Source organism: Pogonomyrmex barbatus, unplaced genomic scaffold (genome assembly GCF_055798465.1).
Source record: "Pogonomyrmex barbatus isolate J1 unplaced genomic scaffold, ASM5579846v1 scaffold4, whole genome shotgun sequence".
NCBI lineage: Eukaryota > Metazoa > Arthropoda > Insecta > Hymenoptera > Formicidae > Pogonomyrmex > Pogonomyrmex barbatus.
In genome coordinates, this window is record NW_028297138.1 from 855,376 (window position 1) to 878,904 (window position 23,529).

Sequence of the window (23,529 nt, forward strand, 5' to 3'; positions counted from 1 at the left end):
AATTATTTAACAAAGTTTATTTAAAAAAAATCAGAGAGATTGGGATTGTTGGGTTCCATTGGGCTTATTAGCTTATAGATCTTCCAAACACGAAATTATTAGTTTTACTCAGAGTTTTGTTTAGGGCAAGAATTAAGATTGCTCTTAGATCTTCTTCGGTGTTGTCCTCCAGAGTCTGAAGACATGGCACAGGAAAGAGAATTCTCATTTAAATTAAAGGAAAAGATGAATCATATCCACAACATTGCGAGTCGACGCATGGATTTGAAATCTCAGAGGACGAAGTTTTATTATGATCAAAAGAATAAACGATTGTGTTTTGATACCGGTCAGAAAGTTTGGCTTTTTACTCTTCGAAGAATACAAGGTAGAGCCCCTAAGTTGCAAAGTAATTGGGAAGGTCTATATGTGGTAGTTAAAAAATTAAATGATGTAGTTTATTATATTCGGATATCGAATAAACATAGGAATAAGGTACATTTGGAATAAACATAGGAATAATGTACATTTGGATAGGTTAGCTTTATTTCATAAAAGAAAGAATTTCTAAATAGACAATTTTATCGGATTGAGTACTTTCTGTTGAAGTCCGAAAATGGTCAATCTTTCTTTTTTGCCCTTGGATGGGAAAATGATAAGTTTGTAGATATTTCAAAATGTTTTCATGTCATGTTGTCATGTTTTAAAAAAAATAGATACTCGTTTTCATTTTCATTTTTGTTTAAGTTTGCTATTAAGTTGGCGTCTGTGTCAAAGGATCTTCTTTTCCGAAGCCCGAACATCTGAATAATAATTCTAAGAAGTCTGCCTCGCCCTCGGTTTTTTTGAACCGTGGTTTTTCCGAGGGACTTAGGGCGAATGCCGAGGCAGGGACTTGGGGAGTCTTTAAAGATGTTGGATCCATGATAGATAGATACCTTCCCTCCCCTCTCCTTGTCCGAAGAAATCAAGAAAGAAACATACAAAACTCAAAATTGAAGATTGATTCAAGAAAGAAGCACTCAAGAACAAGATTCAAAAAAAGGAAAAAAGAAATCAAGAAAGAAGTACGAATCTCTGCAGCGGCTCAGTACTTCCAAGAGGGTGTAAGATTGGGACCAGGAGTATCTCGGCGCTCGATAATCTGTAGCAGCAGTTCAGGGTAGGGCAGGAAGCCGTCTGATACCCTGGGATCTTTATCAAAGAAGAGAAGGAGGCCACTTCCTGCAGAGCAGTTCCTGAAGAGAATTGTCGGGACGACAATTTTGCGGAGCAGGATGGCAGTGTTGTGGCGGTGGTCCGATCGTTTTTAGTCCCCGAGTAATGTTGAGAAGATCGTTCCTTGTCAACGCGCCATTGTTTATGGATTATTGATTTATTGATTGAAAAGATTCGAGGAAGATTCGTGAAAGACAGTTTTGAGAGGTGACGCGCGAGCGGATTGGGAGCACGAGATTGTATCACGAACAGTGTAATTAATTGTGCTTATTAAAGTTCGTTCTTTATAAACGATCTCTATTTACGCGTGTCGCGTGAGTGAGTGTGCTAGTGACCGCCGCGGAAGCGTGACAATACGTTAGATAAAGAGGAGGCATCGCTAGACATATTTCACATCAATCACCTTGAACCGTTGCCGTCTATGAAAAAAAATCATAACTATATTTTTCTGGTAGTCGATGCATTCTTTAAATTCGTATGGCTATATATAACGAAAAGTACCGGCGCAGCAAAAATGATTAACAAATTGAAAAAAACAATTAGTTGCGTTTTCAATCTGTTAATTTCTTCTAAGGCGTTGGTACGCGGCGCTATTAATGAGAATCCGCTCCAAATTATCTCCGATCGAGACAGCGTTCACCTCCAAAGAATTTGCGGAGAGAAAAAGATTCAGCATCAGCTGGTCACGACAGATATTTCAAGAGCGAATGGACAAGTTGAATCAAACACTCCTACCTTTATTAACAAAACTTGCTAATCCAAAGCCTAACGAGTGGTACAAATGTTTAGATTTAGCGCAACAATGTTTGAATACAACGTTGCATCGAAGCATAAGTACAAATCCATTTCGAGTATTATTCGGAACTGACGCAAGGTTGCGAGACGATCTTAAGATACACGAATTGTTGGAAAAAGAATGGATCCAGCAGTTATTGACGAACGTGACGATCTACAGTGTGCTAGAGGAAGTATTTCAGCGCTCCAAAAGAAGAATAAAAGAGGGTATAACAAAAAAGGGGTCGAGAGAATATTTCGAGGACGATCTGGCGTACACAGCGCGGACCAGATTTAAAACTAGGAAATAAATTTCTTGAACGTAGTCTACAAAAAATTACGCAACGATAGTGGATAAGGTGGGAACGCATGAGAGGCCAGCGAGAACGTGGATGACAGCGAATTATATGAAGTCATGGGTTCGTGAAAAACGATTTAGACGTTTTTTCGGAAAAAAACGTGTGATATCCGAAGCAGATATTCGTGCAGGATAGACGAGTATGGAGTCGGTAATTTTTGAAACGCGGATTAGTAGATTTTTAATGGCAGTCGTCAAAGATTCGCGGATCGGCGGAAAGTGTCTCACAAAGCGCCTTAAATTGTTAGCTGCGAAAAATTAAAGATAAGGTTCCGACGTCGCACTTGGTCAGAAAATGCGAAATATTTTTGTATGTGTGTGTTCCAAAATGCGTGCACATGTTAATAAATGTGAAAATATAAAAGGCGAATTGCGTGGAAAGCACAGTCTGGGTCAGAAAGAATATGAGCGAATATCTGGATATCTATGAGTTTTACGGATATCTGCGAGTTTTATTATAGAGTGTTACATTGTCATCACAGCATCGAATAAAATTAGATCTTTTACCTCTACATATATACATATGTATATATCAGTCCGTCTACTAATTACTAAATACAACGTTATATTTGTTGTTTATAATAAAACCGAAAGGAATTGATAATATTTAAATGAAAAACATAATGAAAACATGAAAAACATAAATTAGCGATATTATATATTTATATTGACAGTTTTAATTACATAATTAAATTAATAATTCTTATACAAAAATTATAAAATTTAGCAATAAATTAATGAAATAAAAAATAATATAAGGAAAATAAAATTTCACTAATCTTTACAATATATAAAAATGTAAAAAATACTATAAAATGCATATCTGATAACATTTTTGTAATGCTTGGATCAGATTGTCTAATTTTAAATTTCATTTTTTATTAACAAATTTATAGAAGATGCATATTAATATTTTGCTTACCTCGCCAGCTCACTTTGATCGGACATGTGATTGTCTGATTTTTAATGAGATACGCATTTAATGCTTGCAGGCTTGGACTTGTTCGTAACGTTCCCTCATCATTTTTCCACACATATGTAATTGCTGTCTGCTCGTATGATACTGAAAAATAAAAATATAGATTTTATTAGCTTAATCACAAAGTACGTGTTTAATACAATAAAATTCCTTATATGCTTTTTATGCTTGATGCAATCTCTCCTGTCGTGCTCCAGGAGGATTATTTGTATATTTGCCAATGGCGTTGGAGGGTGTCGCCGTTGCAGTCCTGCATCCATCGAGAGAATAGGACCATCATCTCTCTGGAGTACCGGTCGTGGGGATTCGAAAGAATACATGTATATATGTATATTGTTATATATATATATATATATATATATATATGTATCATTGTATTGTTGACGTGTTATTATAAACACGTTATTTACAATAAATATCATCACATGCCTCGGTAGTCGAAGGGATAAGATGCCTTCCCGGTAAGCAGAAGATCCAGATTCGATTTCTGGCTGAGATGGTATTTTTTCGCAAAATAATTACGAATTTTCACGACTGGTTCGTGGTCGGGCCCCGCCGTGACGCACACTCTCCCTTCTTATTTGGGAGAACGATTACGTGCACGCTGCGAACGTCTGGCAGCGGTTCTCTATTGAAACCTTAGGCGAGTACAACGATCTGTATTTAAAAACCGATGTCTGTTATTGGCCGATGTTTTTGAAAATTTCCGCGAAAGTTGTATTAAAAGTTACAGTCTCGATCCCGCTCATTACTACACATTGCCAAGTTTCACATGGGACGCCATGCTGAAACATACGCGTGTAAAATTTGAATTGCCGACATCGATATAGTTATGTTTCGAGCGCGATATATATGGCGGCCTCAGTCAATGTTCCGGCAGATACATGCAGGCCAATAAGAAGTACGTGTTCGTACGACTCGTTGAAACTCGTCGTACTTGATGTACTATTGATGTGAACAATCGTATGGTTAGACAATGTGTCAACCGCTCTATGCCGAATTTCGATGGGTCGAAGACGTTGCGAATTTTGACGCGAGCGCGATTGCTCCGGATTTGCCTACGGGGTATATTCTCGAGGTCAATCTCGAATATCATCTACACGACTGACATACTGACCTACCTTTCTGTCCGACGCGCGATAAACCACCCGGCATGCGACAGGATAAACTTCTCGCGACGCTATATGATAAGAAGCGGTACATCATCCACCATCATAACTTGCAACAGTGTATGCGCCACGGTCTTCATATCGCAAAGATACATTGCGTACTACAATTTGCTCAATTCACCTGGCTCCGCGATTACATCGAACTCAATACACAGTTTAGAACATGCGCGAAAAACGATTTTGAAAAAAATATTTATATAAATTTATATAATTTATATAAATTGATGAACAACGCGGTGTTCGGCAAAACAATGGAAAATGTTCGGAATCATGTGGATGTAAAATTGATAACGAAATGGGATGGACGGTATGGGACAGAGGCAATGATCGCGAAACCAAATTTCCACAGTCGCAATGTCTTGCGGAAAACTTAATCACCCTCGAACTGCGTAAACTCGAGATGAAATTCAACAATTCGATTTACGTACACCCAGAAAAAAATTATATTTAAATTGAAAAAATCGTTTCTTTAACTTGATTTTTTTAAGTTAAAATGAAAATTTATTTGAGAAATGACGTTATTAGCCCTTTTTAAGATAAATTATTTGTTCAAATTATTTGTTTAAATAAAATAAATAATTGTTTAATTCGAGGAAAATACTGACAGAAATGTAAGAAATAATTTAGTTGTGATTATTGTGATTATTTGTTGTGATTATTTTAAACCAAGAAAATTATTTCTTTAAAAAAAATCTTTAAAATAAAAGATTTTTTTAACTATATACGCTAAAGGTTCACGATTACGCAAAAATATATATGTATTTCTGCGCAGCTATATTTTTGGTTAACCACGAAGATCATTCGTAACTTGATTGCGACAAAGGATCGCGAGAAGCGATTAATGTTCCCTCGCGTCTGATCAGACGATTTCTAAACTATTCTTGTTGTGCTCTCTCAAAATATTTTATTAATATTTTGAGAGAACATAATTCTATTATATACTGTAATTTTTACGTAATTTATGTGATTTATGAAAATTTTACGTGATTCTAGTGTTTTCAATGACACTAATCGTCAAAAAAAAACATGCACCGCGATATTGATTATTTTATTAATTTTCAATTTATTCGCAATGTCCGATAAAAAAGTGTGTGACGAAATTTTAAATTACCTGGAAGAAAAAGTTTATATCTAATTATATATAATTATATCATATCAGATATAAATAATAACGTAATATTTGTCCCGAAATATTATTGTCATAGATATATCGTCATTTAATCATTTTTATTTTTAATGAATAAATAATGAAACAATGTGTTGTAACCAGACCTACAACTAATACTAAAAGTAGTTCGCATGGCAACAAAATTAGTCCGCATGAAATCAGAAAAAATCTTTCGAAAGACGACACAAATGTGATCGCCAAAATTGCGATCAGTCTTTCGAAAGACCGCAGAAATGCATCGCGCAAGAACATTGTGAAAAGTCTATCAGCAAATTCCTCAATTTACTGATCGAATCAGGCATGATATTGATCAATCAATATCACGCGATCAATCAACGCAACCGATCAGAATGCTGATCGGGCATTGACCAGTCTATATAATCGACCATACAAGGCAGAGTCGAGAGAGTCGAAAATTACGTGTCGTTCGGAATCGGACTTATAATAATAGCACGAGATATTACCGAATCTCGTAGCGAAGTTCACGCGAGCCGTACTATCAACACCTCAGGTGACACATTCGGTCGTCGACCGCCAGAGTAACGCGATACGCACTGAGTCACCCGACGACGTTTAACCGTGTGTAAAATATAATCATATATCGAGCATCTGTGCACTTGTGAGAATAAATCAATTAAAATAAAGAAAGTGTGTGTTAGTGAATTCAAGAAAATCCCTACATTCTTTTGATCCTGCTCGAAGTCCCAACTCCTTAGACTTAATGAACCCGACTATCCCTAATATTAACGTTGTAGCCCATGCCCATGGTACAACAAATGTTATTAATTACTATTTTTATTAATTAACTATAATATAATTACAATAAAACTAAATAAGAAAAAATATTTCCCATATTTAATACAATTATTAACACATTCATAAACAAGTAAATAATATATAATATAATATAATATAATATAATATAATATAATATAATATAATATAATATAATATAATATAATATAATATATACGACAATTTTCATAAAAATAATGATTTTTATTAAACATAATATAGGTTTACGGCTCTATATATGTAATTAAATTATCTACAAGAATTACATATACAATCGAGATTAAAAAATTGAGATTTATTTATACGATAATATAGTAACTATTTATATGACATGATAGTAACATTAGTATGTGGGCTGTTATGGAGTGTCAAAACAAATCCCCACCACTTTCTCACTGGCGCCAGGGGCGTGGCCTCCAGCTGTCAAAATAGGGCCTCCACCTGGAAATGGAGCGTTCTGATTGGCTGAGGGGCGTGGCCGGAGATAATTAGATAATTAGTGGTGCGTTCTGATTGGATTCTCCCATAGTTGCCCGGCGTGTGACGCTCCCATAGTTGTCCACACACGTGATTGGATGCTCCCAAAACTGCCCGAGATGTGATTGGTTGTCGAAATGCTAGACGAAAAGATAGGGGGGAGGGGATGAAAGTGTCTAGGGCCGTTCGAGGTCCAACAAAATGGCGTGTGCAAAGATGGCGGACACCTGAGGAGAATTTGTTTCGGGATCTGATCGGGGGTGCAATAAAATGGCGACAAGATGATAGGGTGTTGAAGGGGGATATACCTGACTAGCGAAGAATGGAATGCGATGGGAAGACAGGAATGGACAAGTTCGCTTTAGATGTTTTAACGATCTCGGAGTTATATGAAGCTCTTATCCTAAAATATTTTAGATATTTCTAGCTTGAAGTATTGTAACTAGGATTAATTTTAGGTTGGAGTGAAAATAAGAGGACTGGAATTTAAGTTATAAAATCATTAAGTTTATTATTATTATTATGTAATACATCATTGTACATATCATTTTATAATAGTGTTTTTTAAAATTTATTTATTCTTAAAAGTACAAGTTTGTATATGGCAGCACGTTATATGAGATTTATCGCATTTACTTTTTCCACGAAGAAAGATTTTACGAAATAATACAATTAATCTATCATTATCTTCGTAATCCTCGCTGAATGTTTCGAGAAATTGTTTAAGATTATAACCACGGGACAAATAATAAAGAAATACGCAGCAATATTGTCCACAAGTTTGAGAAAATGTGCCCTGTAGACGCATGATGTTCCATGGGTAGTAGAGTTTCGTTGAAGTCGTAGATTGAATCTGGAATCCAAGGAGGTAGTCCGTAGCTATCGAAAGAAGTGTCTTCTCCATGCTTGTCTATGTAGAAGGCAACCCAGTGTTGTCCAGGGCGATCATGATTATTGGTGTTCGCGACGATGGCCATCGACTTCGTCCACACCATTGGGATTCTGTCGGCAGGATACACACCCGCATGTCCGATATTGAGATGACGCAGCGCCCAAGATTTCGAGCGAATTCATCTCTCGGAGAAAGGGGAGATGATTCAGTTATTTCCTCCTCTCTGGTGTCACTATATTTTTATCCTCTTGCTTGGATTTTACGGTAGAAGTTTCCTTTTTTTCATGTGCGAGTTTCAATAGCTCTTCTTTCTCTGCTTTCATTTATTCGCACTCCGCTTATTCTGTTTCCAAGCTCTTATTTCTCCACCTAAGGAGATTCGGAAAATTTCGTATTATCGTAAAAACTCCGCTTTCTGTATTGGAGTCATTGAAGTTTTCATCGGTAAAAGAATCATCGTTGCTCGAGTTACAGCTGCTGCCTTCTTGCGATTGCATCCAGTACCTCAGTTTGCATGCATTGCGTAACGCGCAACGAAATTTGTTAGAATTTCGATGAAACCCATGATGACCGCAGCGTTCATGCTCCTCGTCTTCCGCTAGGTTTTTGAATGTGGGAGAGATTCCTTCTAGATTATATACGTTTCTGTCGAGCGTCTTTTGCAAATAAACTTTCTCACGGCCTCTGCTATATATGTAACGTACCCGTCGTACAATTTCACGTAGTTCCACCGTGAAATGTTCGGAATCGGCTGTTCCATCAATCCATTCGATACCGTGGAAGTTTTGCGAGAGCCAGTTGTTTTCTTTTCTCGATTTTTCGGGTAATTCGGTGAACGGATACGATGGTAGCACAATCCAATGATCTACGAAAGCTTCGTTAACCCCGATGAGCGCAACTTTCTTCGATAAACTTTCCCTCGATGTCACGGAAACCTTATATCAATGATTATATCCATGATGTAGAATATGCTTTTTTCCGAAGCGACGTAGTTCATGTGTTGAGTAAAACTGAAGCTGTTTTCCGTTGTAGTTCAAGTAAATATAAAGAGTGACCACAGTGGGGGGTGAAGTTTCCCACCATTGTCTTTATCCGCTAAAATCTACAATGACTTGACACGAAGAGTCGATTTCTATCACATTTTCGAACTCTGCGTAAAGGATACAATTAATCGTTGTTGTAATCGCCTTTTCGAATCGTACCTCTAATCGTAAACTTCCATATCTGACAAGATTCCAATGTCCTGCGCAATTTGCCGATAGATCGAGAGAGAAAGATCGAAAGCGAAAAGCGTGAATCCATCAGCATAATCTTCTCTGCTTATGGAATTCCCCTCGTTTAGAAAATGGATGCCAGTTCCCGAGAAGAGGGTGTTATAAGCCTCGATGTAGTTCGTCTTTTGAAAAATTTGGTTACAGCGGTCTGCTCGGAATTTGCATGCCATCGGCATATAACGAGAAGAAATTTATATCGTAATTTTTGAAATTAAATGGATTTAGCTTTCTATCGCCGCTTAAACGCTTTGTTATCGACGAATCCGACTATTACGCGTTTTGGAAGTTGGCCGAATATCGCGTTATCAATCGATTCTCCTATCACTCCTACGTGAATCGTGAACGTTTTAACTTCGATTCGTGTGAGAGGATACTTGACGATTGTTTTACTCAACATTCTCGCATGATCGAGTAACACTCCGGGGCTTATTTTTGCTCTTCTTATGAGCAAACTAGCATCTCGAATATGTATATGAATATGTATTTTCGACGTTGAGTTGGCTTCCATGAGACAAAACGCATCTCTCGAGCGAACGAGTCTCATTCTAACCTCTACCCCATTAATTAAAAATTTATCCTGATTAAAGACGTCGCAATAAAGATGGTCTATTAGATCCAGCGAACAACTTCCTTGGACATATCCCGTCTTACGAGAGCTTGATTTGGGATTTCCGATTCTAATAGCGCGTCCATATGACCGGGCTCGTCTGTGTCCCAGAGAGAAAAAATCAGATGGGAAGTTTTTGCCGATGAAGAATAATTTAACAATTTGCTTCGATGTACGCGCGGTACGCGTTATTCGAGGGTGATACGAGTTTTTGATTAAAGTATACATCGATCTGGTTGAACATCGAATGTAGTAGATGATTTACAGGGCCTACTTTCCTCCTGTCGCTGTTCCAGGGCCGGATAAACTTTCCACTCGTACGCGAAGGCTTAGCATGGTATGCGTGAGATCTAGATAATCTTCTCCGTGTCCGGGTACGACGAATTCTATAGGTGCGTCGTCCGCGAGCGAAGTTACCGGTTTGTAATAAATGCATTGTGAAGTCTCGATACTTGTTTGATTATGTGGTAAACTGAAAAGATCGAGCATTCTTTAAACACTCGCTCGAGTGAGTATGGAAAAAAGACATATTTCTCAAACTTACGATTCACATTCGTCAGTTAAGCGTCAGTTAAGCAAATATATCGGATACGGTGCGCTTTTTCCCGCTATTTCGTCGATGTTTCGTCGGCTTTTTAGTTTTTTTTCGCCACTGCTTTCCTTTTCGATGATTTTTTATTCGTTTTTTTCACGCCGATTTTCGTCGATTTCTTTTTTTTACCGACTCGTCTACGTTTAACAGAGCTTCTCCCGGATTTACCGGTGCGTGCGTCGTGCTCTCCAAAGGGAAATTGAGCCACGCGCATTTTTGCGGATGTTTTATACCCCTTCATTCGCTTATATTTTCTCTGGCTTTTCTCTTGAGATTTTTACCCGATTCCTTGAGTCGCGTTTTGAGAGCTTCCTTGAACGGAGTATTGTTTTCAACATCCTCTATCACGCCAATTCCGGCGCGTAAAGCTTCTTTCTCGAGTGCACGTATTCCTCTGCTTAGATAAGGAAGCCCTTCTAAATAATCTTCCGAGGAAACTCCCGATTCCGTGACCACGTTGATAGGGTGAACCGACGAAAATTCGAGGAATTCCTCTTCCTCTACCTCCATCGTTCTGCCTTTCGTAATACTCGTCGTATTCCATGGGGTGATTAGTTTTTTCTCAAAGCTCCGAGACTTTCCATCGCAAATGATAATTAACGGATACGTCTAAAGTGTAATGTCGCTATCAGCGTTCCGGATTCGAATGGTATTTTTTCTCCACGATGATCTTTTATATCTATTTTAATTTTATGGAATTTCGTTTGACGCAATGGAGTATATTGCAGAGTGGGGAAATATTTTATCAGATTCGTCCCGTACGTCTAATTACAGCCGGGTGTATCGATTGAAACGAAGAAGCGGACTCCGCGTATTGCCGGTTACGTAAGGCTCGCAATGTCACAATATACGTACATTTTATCAGGGATACCGAGCCACAGGCTCTGCAGGGTTCTGCAGTCCAGAAAGATACAGCGGGTCCACTACCGATGGCATAACCGAAACGGTTTCAAAAACGGCGTTAATTCGTTGGAATTAGGTAACTTGTGACGGTAAATTGTGCCGGTAAATTGTGCCAGTATCATCGATGTTGATCCTCAATATTTGAAAAATATTAGCTGGCAGATTTATATAATGAACGAGAGTACAGTTGTCGTCACAATCGATGCTTATACGGACATTACCACCTGAGCCTTTTTGTAGTTCGAAAGTAAAATGCGAATCGGTGCGTCTGCACTCTTTATTAATCGCGTAGATAAGTTCCTCTGTATTTTCACAAACCCTTGCCTGTAAGTGCAATTCTTTCACCGTAAATTTATCAGCCTTTTTCTCATCCTTTACGCTCTTCAAATCGGCAAATCTAATCTTATTATCTCTTTGACGTACATGGAAGAGACTGGAGGGAAATTGAATCTCGTTAAGCGCGACTTTCCCTTCTCCGAATAAATATACACTGTAAGGTAATTGTGTGGTGAAAAAAGAGGTTATATTTCCCGGAAAATATTTCTTACTGCTATCGGAAGAACCATGAAAAATTGCTCCTCCTCCATCTTGAAGAAAAATTAAACTCGAAGCGGGGATCCAACTGTCGAATTTGTTGGGACATCCTTGCCAGCTAACTAGCACCTGTTTATTAGCACCGCGTCCTCTACTCTTTATCACGCGCTCGACGATAAACTCTTCTTCCGCCGTTTTTATTTTATATTTAAGTTTTTATTGACCCGTGCTAATTCTTGTTCATAAAAAATCCTATCGATGTGTTCACCTGATAAATCGCACAATTCGTACACACGGGGTTTTCGCCAATGGAGAACGCGACAAACTCGAAATATTTTTTCGCTCCACCGCGCTTCGTATCCTTTCTCGTGGCTTTCGCTCTACTGACGCGTACAAGATCGTTAACATCGAATTTAGCCTCTTGTTCTACTACTTTCGATGCCCCTTTCTCTCTCTCTCCTCTATGCCGTTTCATATTTTCGTGTGCGATGCGGGCATTTTCTCTTCTAACGGTCGCCGGTTGCATCCTGATGGACGAATGACGGGTGTGATTGTAAGCGTGCATATCTTGCAACACATCGATGTAACGCCGCGTGTTTTTATGCGTAAAATAGCGCCACATTTGCTCCTTCAACGTTCTATTGAAGCGTTCAACGACAGCAGCTTTGATGTCTGGATTGCGAGCTACGCGATAACGTATGCCTTTTTCTTTCAAAAAATCTTGCAGCGGGTGTGCGGTAAATTCTTTACCCTTGTCGATTTGTAAGTACACGGACGCTCGTCCATCGCTTCTCGAGAGAATGTTTTGGAAGCCTCTTGCCACGGAATTACTCGTTTTATCCCGCAGCGGTTCCGCCCAGACGAATTTGCTAAGTACGTCGATAATCACGAGCAGATAAGAAAATCCGTTGTTATAACTCTTGAAACTACGGAGTTCGATCAAATCGGCCTCTCACAGATCGTCGATATTCGTCACGTTGTAACGTAATCGTGGAAATTTTCGCCTCAAGGGGCAGTGTGTACGCATCTTGCGATTCGAGCCAACGAGCTACTTCTTTACGAGAGAAATTCGGTTTAACGGCACGCGACAAGTTATCCGTTGCCGAATACTCCGCATAGTGCGCTGAATCGTAATACAAATTTTCAAACCTGGTCATTTCAATTCACTCCAATCGAGTAAGCGTCTCTTTCTTGCCTGTCGAGAATCTTTCACGAAGATTATACGGATATCGTCTTTATGAAAACGCGGCGAAAGAAACAATGCGCACTTCGCTCGCTCTTCTTCTTCGATCTTTCCCTTTCTGCGTCGTACCCTCCTCGTCCTCGTCGTCGTCGTCGTCGTTGAAAGTTTTCTTGGTATTTTCGGGGTGGAACTCGCTCGTGGTTGTGATAATATCTTGACAAATGTGGTTGCTAACAATTCCTTATTTCCTGTACGAGTACAACCGGGGTGTTCGTCGTAGTAATCGTGCAAACTGACCTCTTCCTATCTTTCACGGTTTTTCTTTCGCGCATCGCACCGTTTATCAGTTCCGTGATATTCGAATCTTTTATAACGTTATTCTCGATAGTCACGATTCCTTCTTCGTTCCAAGTAATTCTCGCGGGTACTGCTTTAGCAATCAAATGTTTCAAAAGTAAACGTTGGCACGAAAACTTTTCGGCACATTTTCTAATATTTTTTCGACGCTTTGCTGCTCGCGCCTACGCAAAGACTCGGTCTGTAGTATATTATTTATGTACTCTTCAAGATGAGGAGATTTGCTCGGTGATTCGCGCGCCTGTTCCGCTACATCTCCCTCCCGCGCATCTGAATTGTTCTCATCGGCTGCGTTACGCGTCGAATCTTCCTTTTGCGTTTTATCAAAATGAAGATATCGCCAAAGTACTTCCTTATACAATTTCCATTTCTCGCTTACATCGCGCGGAGTGGATGAATTAAGAATCCTGCTCATACCTGAATCGAGTCGTGATAAAGGCGTACCAGTGTTTGTACGGAATTTAAATTTTCTCCCTGTATCATCTCCAAATTCTGTCGTGCGACGTTTTCCGTCGTGCCTATTACCGGATATTGTTGTTGGAGCCGATGCATTCTTTCGAGATTATCCGTGGAAATCAAGACCATCTTCTTTGCCCTTTCCATAACTCGATTTCTTTTCTCTCGAACTACTCTCCGATAATTTTTGAAAATAGGATAATATAGGCCCGACAAGATACGGTAAAAATCCGTCTCGCTGTAGTAATAGCTTTTTCTTATTTTTCCAGTTACAATGTTTTCTCGCCAAGTGACGCAAAGTTGTTTTATATCTGCTTAGACAATTTTTTTCACTGGGTTCGAGCGGAACGTTACCTTTGAGAGTATTGAAAACGCACTCACAGATACAGCGAATGAATTTTTCGTCTGCCCAGCGTAAGAAAGAGGCGCGCTGATTTTTATTCAAATAACACAGCGCGTCAAGAAGACAGATATTTTTCTTACCGAGCATTTCGCGATTTTTCTCGCGATTAATCGATGACGTTCTCTTCTTCATCGCGAGGAACTTGCGCGACTGCCGCGAGAGAATGTGGACTTTTATATGAAACTTCCGGAAAAGGATCTGCGCGCTATATAAACGTAATTCGCTGTATCATCGGGAAATATGCTCGTGCGAAAACGATACTCGTCCGGAGTCAATTGTTTTAGATCAAGCAATAAATATCCGTGAGGTTGGAACCTGGCGTCATGGTACGCTTCCTCGAGAAACTTCGGATCGTTTGGATAGACTTGACGAGCAAGATGACGAATTTGCGCGTGATCCCGGGGATTTTTGAAAACCACAAAGTAATTCGCGTTCAGAGATATGTCGCGTTGTCCGCGCCCCTGATGAAAGAGATTTTGTGTGATGAGAATTACGCTGAGATTTTTATGATGACTTCTCTTGGTAAACAGATCTACGATCGCTTTGTGTCATAAGATCGTCTCATAAGATCGTCAATTATTATCAATTTCGGACGAGCTGGATCGCTAGAATAATCATCCGGACGCGGTAATCCCTCGTGAAATTCGATCGCCGCAATGAAATCTCGAATTTCGTATTGAAGCTATTAATAAGCATCCTGCCACTCTTGCTGCGTAATAAAGCAAAATTCTTTCGAAACATACATCGGCCATTTCGGATAAATGACGAAGAAATCCCTTCACAAAAATCGTTTTCCCACATTTTGTGGGACCGCACACGATCGACGTCCACGGATATTTCCACCGTACATCCATTTTACGAAATGCCAGATTCGCATCTATGCGCGATTTCATAAAGGCTGATGATTGTGAGGGGGCTGTAAGCTTATCCCTGCGACCGGGGGGCCCACCGCGGCGAAGATACGCTCGCGCCAGCGTTCCCCCACGGGGGCTAGCGAAAAACACCGCGGGACGAGTTGATTTACCCCCGCGGTGTGAGCAAGCTTATCCTCGAAGATGCTCGCGCCAGCGAAACAGCGTTATAAGCTAGTCATATAGTTTGCGTTAAAAAATTAAAAATAAAATCATTTTTCTTAAATATAAAATATTTTTATATGAAATGAAAAATCTTTTTTAAAACTTGTTCTATATATATATATATATATATATATATATATATATATATAAATTAATTCTTACCTTTTCTATAAAAGGTATCGTTTTTATAAAAAATACAGCGAGGGAAGGAAATTAAAGAGATCAAATTTTTCTGTGCATGTAAATACTTTATTTTTTTTAAATGGCGGAAGGAAGGCAGAAAGAAGTTACGGGAAAAAATATGTTTTAAGAAATATAATTTTTATAGATTTATTTAAAATAAATCGAAAATCAATTTTATAAAAATAAAACTTCTTAATTTTAAAATTACAATATTTATTTAAGATATAAATTAATATTAGCACATATACACATTTACATTATTTTTACATCTCGTTCTCTGAAAAATATATTTTACAAAAATTTCTTACAATTTTTGACTAGGGGCGGAAAACTCGATTATTTAAAAAAGATTAGGACAAGAAAATTTATTCCGGTGCATAACCGTACGAAACCGAATAACGGTTATTAATAAATCTACGTTTCAGCAATACCGGAGCATATCTTTGTTTCATCTCACGTAACAACGTCGTGAAACGTTGCGTCGAATTGCACTGAAATGTAGATTTATCGATGGACCGGTTTCGTCTCGTCTTATTCTTTCCTTTTCTATTAACATATTCTTAATCCTGCTAAAATTTATTAACCCGTTATTCGATGAATTTAAAGTAATACCCTTTATTTTACATGTTTCGTGTGCACCCTGACGTAGTACGAACAATGTACGCGTAGAATTTAGGACCACCGGAAACGAACAATTCGATGTAGCTACCGCGGCCGTAGCTCTCGAGCTCGTCTGTCATATCGCCCAGGAAATTCCCTATACGCGGTTCATACTCATTCGGATCGCCGGTACTAACAGATATACACGAATCCGTGTAATATAAAACCCGTTTATCCAATAATTCTAAGTAACTGTACAATTTTAATCGTACTTGCGCCGTTGTGTATGCCGCGATCACAACGTTCGGAGAATGCACGACCGCCTCTTTTCGGAATCGCCACGAAACATATATTACCCCGTCGTTTACGGGTAATATATCGGTTATCTCATGCTCAGGACTCGTAAGCAAAGTCATAAATTGCTGGTGAGATTTTATAATTTCGGTATTCGGCAAATTGGATCATTGACCGAATTTTCCCCAAAATGAATTTAAACAAAGCTTAGCGACCGAACGTAAACCGGGATTGCGTGAGATGTTTCACCTGTCGAGTGTGATACTCTCGGTTTTCTCATATTCCCGAAGGTAACGCTCCTTAGCATCATCGTCAGCGTCTTCCCTGCATTCGCTCGGCCAGTCGCTCGCTTCTTGTTTTAATTGCAAAAAGGTATTAATATATTCGGCAAACAGTCTGCCTTGACGAGTATCGCTATCGTATCGCGCGACTTTATATTCCCAAATTTCGCTCACATGCATCACGAGATAACCCTTCTCGACGGCTTTGCGTAATTCACAAGATATCCAGTACCCTCGAATTCTCGATCCACCGGGCTCTCGTGAGTACACTGAATTTGTGAGAATGTTTCGCAGCAACTCCGACATAACGCAAACAATAATTTACCTTGTACGCGATACGGTAGTACTGCATGAAAGAGATCACGTGGTGGGAATACTTTATATCGCACGAGATCTTCAACCGAGTTGAAATTATAATTTGGTGATACCCCGATTAACGAAGAACACTCTTGCCCTACGTAAATTTTAGGATGCCCGATCGGGAAAACGCCGGTTTTCAATACGAAAGAATACAGAGAACATACGTAACGTATTTTTTCCGTACCTGAAACTTCGTATCACGTGACGATATTTCCCGTGCATCCATCATAAAACGCTTTGCGAGGATCGAGAGGAGTGTTCTTTATCAACGGATGATCCTTAAGAAAATTCTGCATTTCTCTATTATTCGAAATTTCTCGGTCGAAAGAGCACTCCCATTTCTCCATCACGTGATAACCGCGTTTATGAAGGCGCCATGACATCGCGAGCGTCCGTTCGTAGCATGCGTCGATCATATCCCCGATTCGCAGACGAAAACGTACTATCGCGATTTATTTTAAAACACGAAGGGCACCCATGCCAGAAACAATCGTGAAATTGTAGCATCCAGCGTCGTGACCCATTTTCCGTAACCGTTTCGTAATATCCATTAATGGGCGTGCCATCGACTTTATATTCGCGGCCCCGGGTGGATAATGGGATGTCCGAGTTCGTGTTCCATCCACACCAACTACTACAGAGCTTTGTGCGATTGCCTGTCAACGTTTCTGTAACCGCCCGACGGAATGACTCCTATTTCCTCCTCACGCAAAAAGTTTTTACGAAAAACTCTCATGCATGTGGAAGCGATAGTCGTACATTCCTCAAACGGACACACGTTTCCACGTTCTAAAAATATTTTTCTAAAACTCATGCACGCTCGTCGAAGGATATTTACATCGTTTCGACAATATCTGATAATTTCGCGTTGAAAGTCAAAAATATAATTTTCACGAATTCTGCGTGCCATGCGTGGAACTTTTCGCGTTCTTCCGGCGACATGTGAGAATAATATCTAGCATCGGAAATTGATCCTATATACGATTGGTTATCGATAGTATTAAATAAGTGCGGGAAACAGTCTTTATTCGATGTATCGCTCAGACCAAAGGCCTTAGGTAAATCGGATAAACATCGGCATATAATTAATGCTATCGATAAACTTCGTATGTCCGACCGTCATTACGACGATTTTTGTTCCGTTCAAAATAACGCGCAGTTCATGGGTGCTTTTCGGATTTTCTACTAAATATTTTAAGATAAATTGCGCGTCAAACGCTTTCGCATTATGCGCGATACAAATAATTTGTTTGAAACATTTTGTCGTTCGCGTTGCGAAATCGACAAATTGTTTCACGGGGTCGAGACGGAATACGAACTTGCGCATTCCGCATCATCGGCATCGCACCGTCATGTCGTCTTCGTTTGCACATGCTACGCAAATTTGTTGCGCTATGCAGAGTCGGTACATGAATTCTCACGTTTTCGGTACCTACGAGCGTCTCGTCTTGCCGCGTTTCAAAATCATAAAATATAAACGTGACACGACCGTTTGTTTGTTCGTTCGTCGCAACGTTATCATTTTCATTTTCACACGCCTTTTTTTCTGCTCGTATTATCAGACTACTTGTACCCTCGCTGGGATCACTAGCTTTACGAGCAAGAGGTCGCATGAAACATAGATGATTCGACGGTTGTAACGAACGACATGTTTTACAAAAGATCGTGTCGCATTTATATACCGTATTTGCACGTATAAATCGCCCGCAATCGCTACAAATTTTAACGGAATTACATATGCTCGCGCGAGATTTCCCATTATATGATTTTTCCGCTCGATGACGCTCGAAACAAGAACTACCGAAAAACGTACGGTTACACACTTCGCACCTAATTATTTCTCTATCATGATTTACGCACGGGGATAAGGCGCGACAACGAGGGCATTTTTTTGCGCAACGATGTCCCCTATCGTTTCGAAAGTCCTCGTTGCACGTTTCGCAGTAACCGCCACGCGAATCGCCTGCAGTTCTTAAATTTAATATAGGGTTATAATGACGTGAATCCTCGTAATACATTATATTTAATGTATATGAAGGTTCGCGTCCGAGGGAGGCGAGTAATGCGTGACCGTCATATCTCGGTTTTTCACCTCGGCCAAAACTACTAAAATTATAAATTATTATAGTGATATTTTCCGCGGCGAGAAACCGTTGAAAACGCTCGATTTCATTATATCCGCAACCTTCCTCGGGAATCACGATACTCACGCTCCTCGTTAACTCAATCGCTAACTCACGCTGTAACAAAGAAGTCGCGTATTTTACGGATTCCCACCGTTCGTGCAATTCTCCCGTGCGCAGAGTATCACGTTCGCAGTAAATTTTCGCCGCTACGAGGGAGCGAGAAAGGCATAGATTGTCGGAATTTTTTATTTGTAAAATCGAGCATTTCGCGATGTTTTCTCGCATTAATTTATTTGATCCCCTTCGCCCCAAAGATACCGCTACCTTAAAAACGTGTATGATGGCGAAATCCATCGCGATATCGAAACGCCTCCGGCGCTTTGCGCTACCGAACTCACGAGTTTCCATATGTCCTCATGAGTCAAGTCTCGCGCCGAACGAAATGAAAGACCTGTCGGGCCATGCGATAAATTTGTCGAATCGAAGGATAATCCCACGTAATTGCCCGGTCCGCTCAAACGTACGTGTGGATTTCGCGAAACGCGTTTTCTAAATAATTCACGATATCGCTAGCACCTTCCGTGAGAGGACGTATCGCGAATGTCGCCTCCCTACCTAGTACTTCAAATTTTTGAAATTTTCGAGAGTTTTCCGCCCGTAATTCAATATAAGTGAAATTTTCACTGACCGTGTCGCTGTCGTCGACCGCGGCATCCTCGTCGATTAACCGGTGCTCCTGCTGTTGCTGCTGCTGCTGGTGCTGCTGCTGTTGCTGATGCTGCTGCTGGTGATGCTGTTGAAGATCCGTCGAATGGTTCTGAAGCCGATGTAAATAACGATGTTCTTGTTCTTCTTCGCATGAAACGCCTCCTCCTGTTTGTACTGAAAATGGAAAAATGGGAAAATGTACAAAAAATATTAATGATAAATATATTAATTATACTCGATTTTTATGTTAGCGAATAGATTCCAGCATACTGAAGATATCTCTTACCTTGAGCAGCTTTCCTCTTCACTTTTACAAAGCTTTTATAGAGCGTATTAATCTAGCAAAAAAACATTTAATTATAAATTTATCGGAAAGAATAAATTATCTTAAAATTTAAAAATAATATTAAATTTACCTTCATAATTTTCCGGAGAATAGCCCGTCCGTGTTTCGCACTGATGGAAAACCTCGATTTCTTCTTCTAAAAGCTCATCGCACATTTGCTCTTCTCCTGTTTTCATTTTCTTCGCCATCGGCTTCTTCCTCGTCATCGTCATCTTCTTCTCCTTCTCTATCTTCTTGTCTTTCTTCGTCAACTTCTTCTCCTTCTTCATCTACATCTTCTTCTTGTTCTTCTTCATTTTTCCCTCATTTTCTTCTTCTCCATATTCGGATTCATCCAGGTCGTTTGCTTCTATTAAAAAAAAAAGAAACGATCGTTGTTATTATTATTATCTTTTTTCAAGAATTAGCTAATACGAGTTTTATAACTTTTATTATTTTAAATAATTACTCACGCGGTGTGTAAATTTCGGTGTCGCTTCGCTCAGAGTCGGCTCCTCATCGATATTTTCTTCCGCATCTGAAACAAAATTAAGAAACAAATTAAAATTAATCAATTTTATTAATTGAATTCGATATTCTGTGAGATAATTTTGAAAGCAATATTTGCTATTTTCTTACCTGAAACTAGATCAACCGTTGGGATACCCTCCTTCTCAGGCTGCACGTCTATCCGCATTCGCACTCGTCCTAAAAATTCGATATTTTAATTTAAAAATCTGAAAATTTAGAAATCTAGATTTTCAATTATATCAATTTTCTATTATTTTACTCACGCTCGTTTACTCCTTCCGCCTCGTCTTCGGTGAGGCATCTCAATCCTCGTAGTTGGTACGGATGTACAACCGCGATGTTATCTCTCGCTTAAAAAATATTTAAATTTAGAATTTTTTATACCTACATGTTCTAATTTCAATTACTTTAAAAATAAATATTTACCTCCTCCGGTGCACCTTGTAAAATAAGCGATATGTCCGCCAGCATCATCCTCCCCCACACCAGCCATTGCACCGGTTATATATTCTTTTACAATATTCAAAAGTCTTTTGTCCACGAAATACCCTAATCTGAACATAATGCTCAATAGGGTTTTCGAGCACTCCGGTACGAATTTTGCAAATGTGATGTAATTTGTTTCTTCTTCATTTGTTAATAATGAAATATAAGCACTCGCGTTTATCGTCGGGTTGATATTCGCGCAAACGATAAAAGATCTTCTTAATTTTTGACAGAGTGCCATTTTTTCACTCCTTCACTATTTTAGAATTAAGATAGCGAACGAATCGGCGCAGTAATGTAAAAACCGGCCAAGTCACCCCGAGAAAGTATAATCTCGGAAATAGACTTTTCTATAATTCCGCGCGGTATTTATACTTTGAAAATCTTACCCGCACATTCCGAAAAGAGGGTGGCACGCAGAAAATGCACCATTGGACAGGCCAAAATTCTCCTTAATACAAGTTACACCTTTTCTATTCTCTCATAGCTAAAACATAGCTAAAAAAAACGAGCTCCCCACTCAAGAAACATCTCTCCTTCTTTTTTATTTTATAGTTTTTAGGTTTATTAAAAAATATTTTGCGAAGAAGTTTTAAAATTCTAGAAAATCTAAAGTTTAAAAGATTTTATAATTTTACAATTTAAAATTTTAAAACTTTAAAATCTTTTAAAATTTTTAAAATGTTTTAAATTTTATAATTTTTCATTTGCCCATCTGCGCAGTTTTTCTTAGTAGGTAAGTCAATGAGCTCGATGAATTCGTCAGCCCTCGGTTCATTCGAGTGTCATCCTTCGAGGTTTCAACTTCGTAAATCCGAAGTCTCTCATTTCGACGCCTGTGATTATTAGTTATATTTGAGAAGAAAACAGGAACAATGGCGAGCCGAAAAGCTGTTGCCGATATCGAGAAGCGTAATACTCCGGAACCGAGCAATGCTCCCGATTCCGAGAGGCGCAAGTACATCTACGATATTCCGAAGGGAAATTGTAACGAGGAACGAAACGACAAGTTCCATATGATGCTCTCGACAACATATGAACTCAACGTCTTTCACACGAAAAGAATACACGTTGGATTGCAAACGACAAACGAAGGAATTTTTGTGCCAATGATTAAATTAACCGGTAATTATGCAGAAGGAATTTATTTCGACGCTGATTCCTGGCAACAATTCCTAAACAACATGGGGCTTATCGACGAGTATTTAAACGCTAACAATAAATCGAGACCGGATCCTATCATTGTCAAAAATGTTCATCAACTTTACCTCCTCTTATGGGTCACAGTCCATATTACTGGCGTATAAAGAAAATGAAGAGGCCACTAAGGAAAATATCGAAATTCAACATCGAGGAACGACTACGAATTCGCAGTCACCGACGAAGAGGCGTAAAACCTACGCTATCGCAATTGTGATGCAGAAGAGTACTTTTCACGGATTGAAAAATATGGTGAAATGTGTCGACGCGCACTTAAAACATTTACAAAACCGATAATGTTAACAAATGCACGCAATATCTTATAAAAGAAATAGAATTAAACCTTCCAAAAAGTTACTTAGATAGCGATATTGTAAAACTCAGTTTGAAAGGAAATTATCACGAAATCGCGCACAATGTACGTACGCAAATAAACGATTTAACATTTCTGGATATGTATTTCGATATAATATTTGTGGAATTAACTTCTCTGAGATTTAATGAAATTCTTCGTATTATTTTCTCAAATCGTAATTTGTAACTTTTATTTATGAATTGATATAATATGTACAACGATATAACAATAAACTTAATGATTTTGTAACTTAAATTCCAGTCTTTGTCCCCCTTATTTTCTTTTCACTCCAACTTAAAAATTAACGCGCTACGTTGCTTCAAGCTAGAAATATCTAAAAAATTTTTCAGACATTGCGTTTGTTATAGAATAAGAGCTTCATATAGTTCCGAATTTGTTAGAAAAACATTTAGTGCGAACCTGTTCGTTCCTGTTTTCCTATCGCATTCCAGTCTCGTCAGGTCAAGTATATTCCCTTCAGATTTCCCTCATCTTTCTTGTCGCAGATATCGCTTTATCGAATCCTGAGCGATCTCGAAACAAATTTTTAAGTAGCTATTTTTCGCTAGCTATTAGGCGTCGAGAAACCTTTCGTCTTAAGAAAAACTCGATTTATAGCCCATATATACAAAGTAACAAATTCCCCATATATACAAAGTAAATTCCTACTTTCAGGATGTTCTGCGTATCGTATCGCAAAAACTCTTTTTCCATTAGCGCTGGGGTTAGCGCGAGCATATTCCCTTCAGACGTTCGTCGTCCTTTTTATCGCTGGCACCATTTTGTCGGGCCCCACGAGCGGCTCCGGAACAAATTTTAATAGTTTCATTGCTATTGGGTCTGGAAAAACCTTCCGGCTTAAGAAAAAACGTGATTTGTATCTCAT

General features: G+C 39.0%; 3 protein-coding genes and 1 pseudogene across 34 annotated transcripts in view; 1 reads left to right on the forward strand and 3 right to left on the reverse strand.

Moving 5' to 3' along the window:
• Positions 1-23,529, reverse strand: part of pHCl-1 (pH-sensitive chloride channel 1) — a 1,184,550-nt gene that overhangs the window by 620,188 nt on the left and 540,833 nt on the right. For all 31 annotated transcript variants that reach the window (XR_016140122.1, XM_089080706.1, XM_089080698.1 and 28 more), the window contains one exon: positions 3,252-3,392. Coding sequence is in view for 30 of the 31 variants with exons in the window: in XM_089080706.1 (XP_088936832.1) it covers positions 3,252-3,392 (141 nt within the window). In the remaining variant the exon portion in view is untranslated. The remainder of the gene's footprint in view (positions 1-3,251; positions 3,393-23,529) is intronic.
• Positions 13,068-22,445, reverse strand: LOC148935558 (uncharacterized). 2 transcript variants are annotated; one of them, XM_089080723.1, is made up of 4 exons: positions 20,163-22,445; positions 20,033-20,084; positions 19,727-19,920; positions 13,068-15,654 (listed from the first exon to the last, which is right to left on the reverse strand). In XM_089080723.1, the coding sequence occupies exons 1-4, from the start codon at positions 20,166-20,168 to the stop codon at positions 15,613-15,615; spliced, it is 294 nt and encodes a 97-aa protein (XP_088936849.1). In that variant the 5' UTR covers positions 20,169-22,445; the 3' UTR covers positions 13,068-15,612. The 2 variants fall into 2 exon arrangements, with proteins under 2 accessions (XP_088936849.1, XP_088936848.1); XM_089080722.1 differs by having other exon boundaries at positions 13,068-19,920; positions 20,163-20,431.
• LOC148935559 (uncharacterized) lies at positions 20,384-22,445 on the reverse strand. Its single transcript, XM_089080721.1, has 5 exons — positions 21,029-22,445; positions 20,866-20,952; positions 20,711-20,779; positions 20,545-20,609; positions 20,384-20,441 (listed from the first exon to the last, which is right to left on the reverse strand). Exons 1-5 carry the CDS (start codon positions 21,327-21,329, stop codon positions 20,385-20,387), a joined length of 579 nt encoding a protein of 192 aa, XP_088936847.1. The 5' UTR covers positions 21,330-22,445; the 3' UTR covers position 20,384.
• LOC148935560 (uncharacterized) lies at positions 22,093-23,203 on the forward strand (annotated as a pseudogene).

Excerpts from the sequence above, each read along its gene's own strand:
- LOC148935558 (XM_089080722.1), bottom strand. Across the intron at positions 19,921-20,032 it reads GAAGAGGAAAGCTGCTCAAG|TACAAACAGGAGGAGGCGTT; the intron begins GTAAGAGATATC and ends TTCCATTTTCAG.
- LOC148935559 (XM_089080721.1), bottom strand. The coding sequence starts at position 21,329 with ATGGCACTCTGTCAAAAATTAAGAAGATCTTTTATCGTTTGCGCGAAT. Across the intron at positions 20,953-21,028 it reads TACAAGGTGCACCGGAGGAG|CGAGAGATAACATCGCGGTT; the intron begins GTAAATATTTAT and ends ATATTTTTTAAG. Across the intron at positions 20,780-20,865 it reads GGCGGAAGGAGTAAACGAGC|GACGAGTGCGAATGCGGATA; the intron begins GTGAGTAAAATA and ends TCGAATTTTTAG.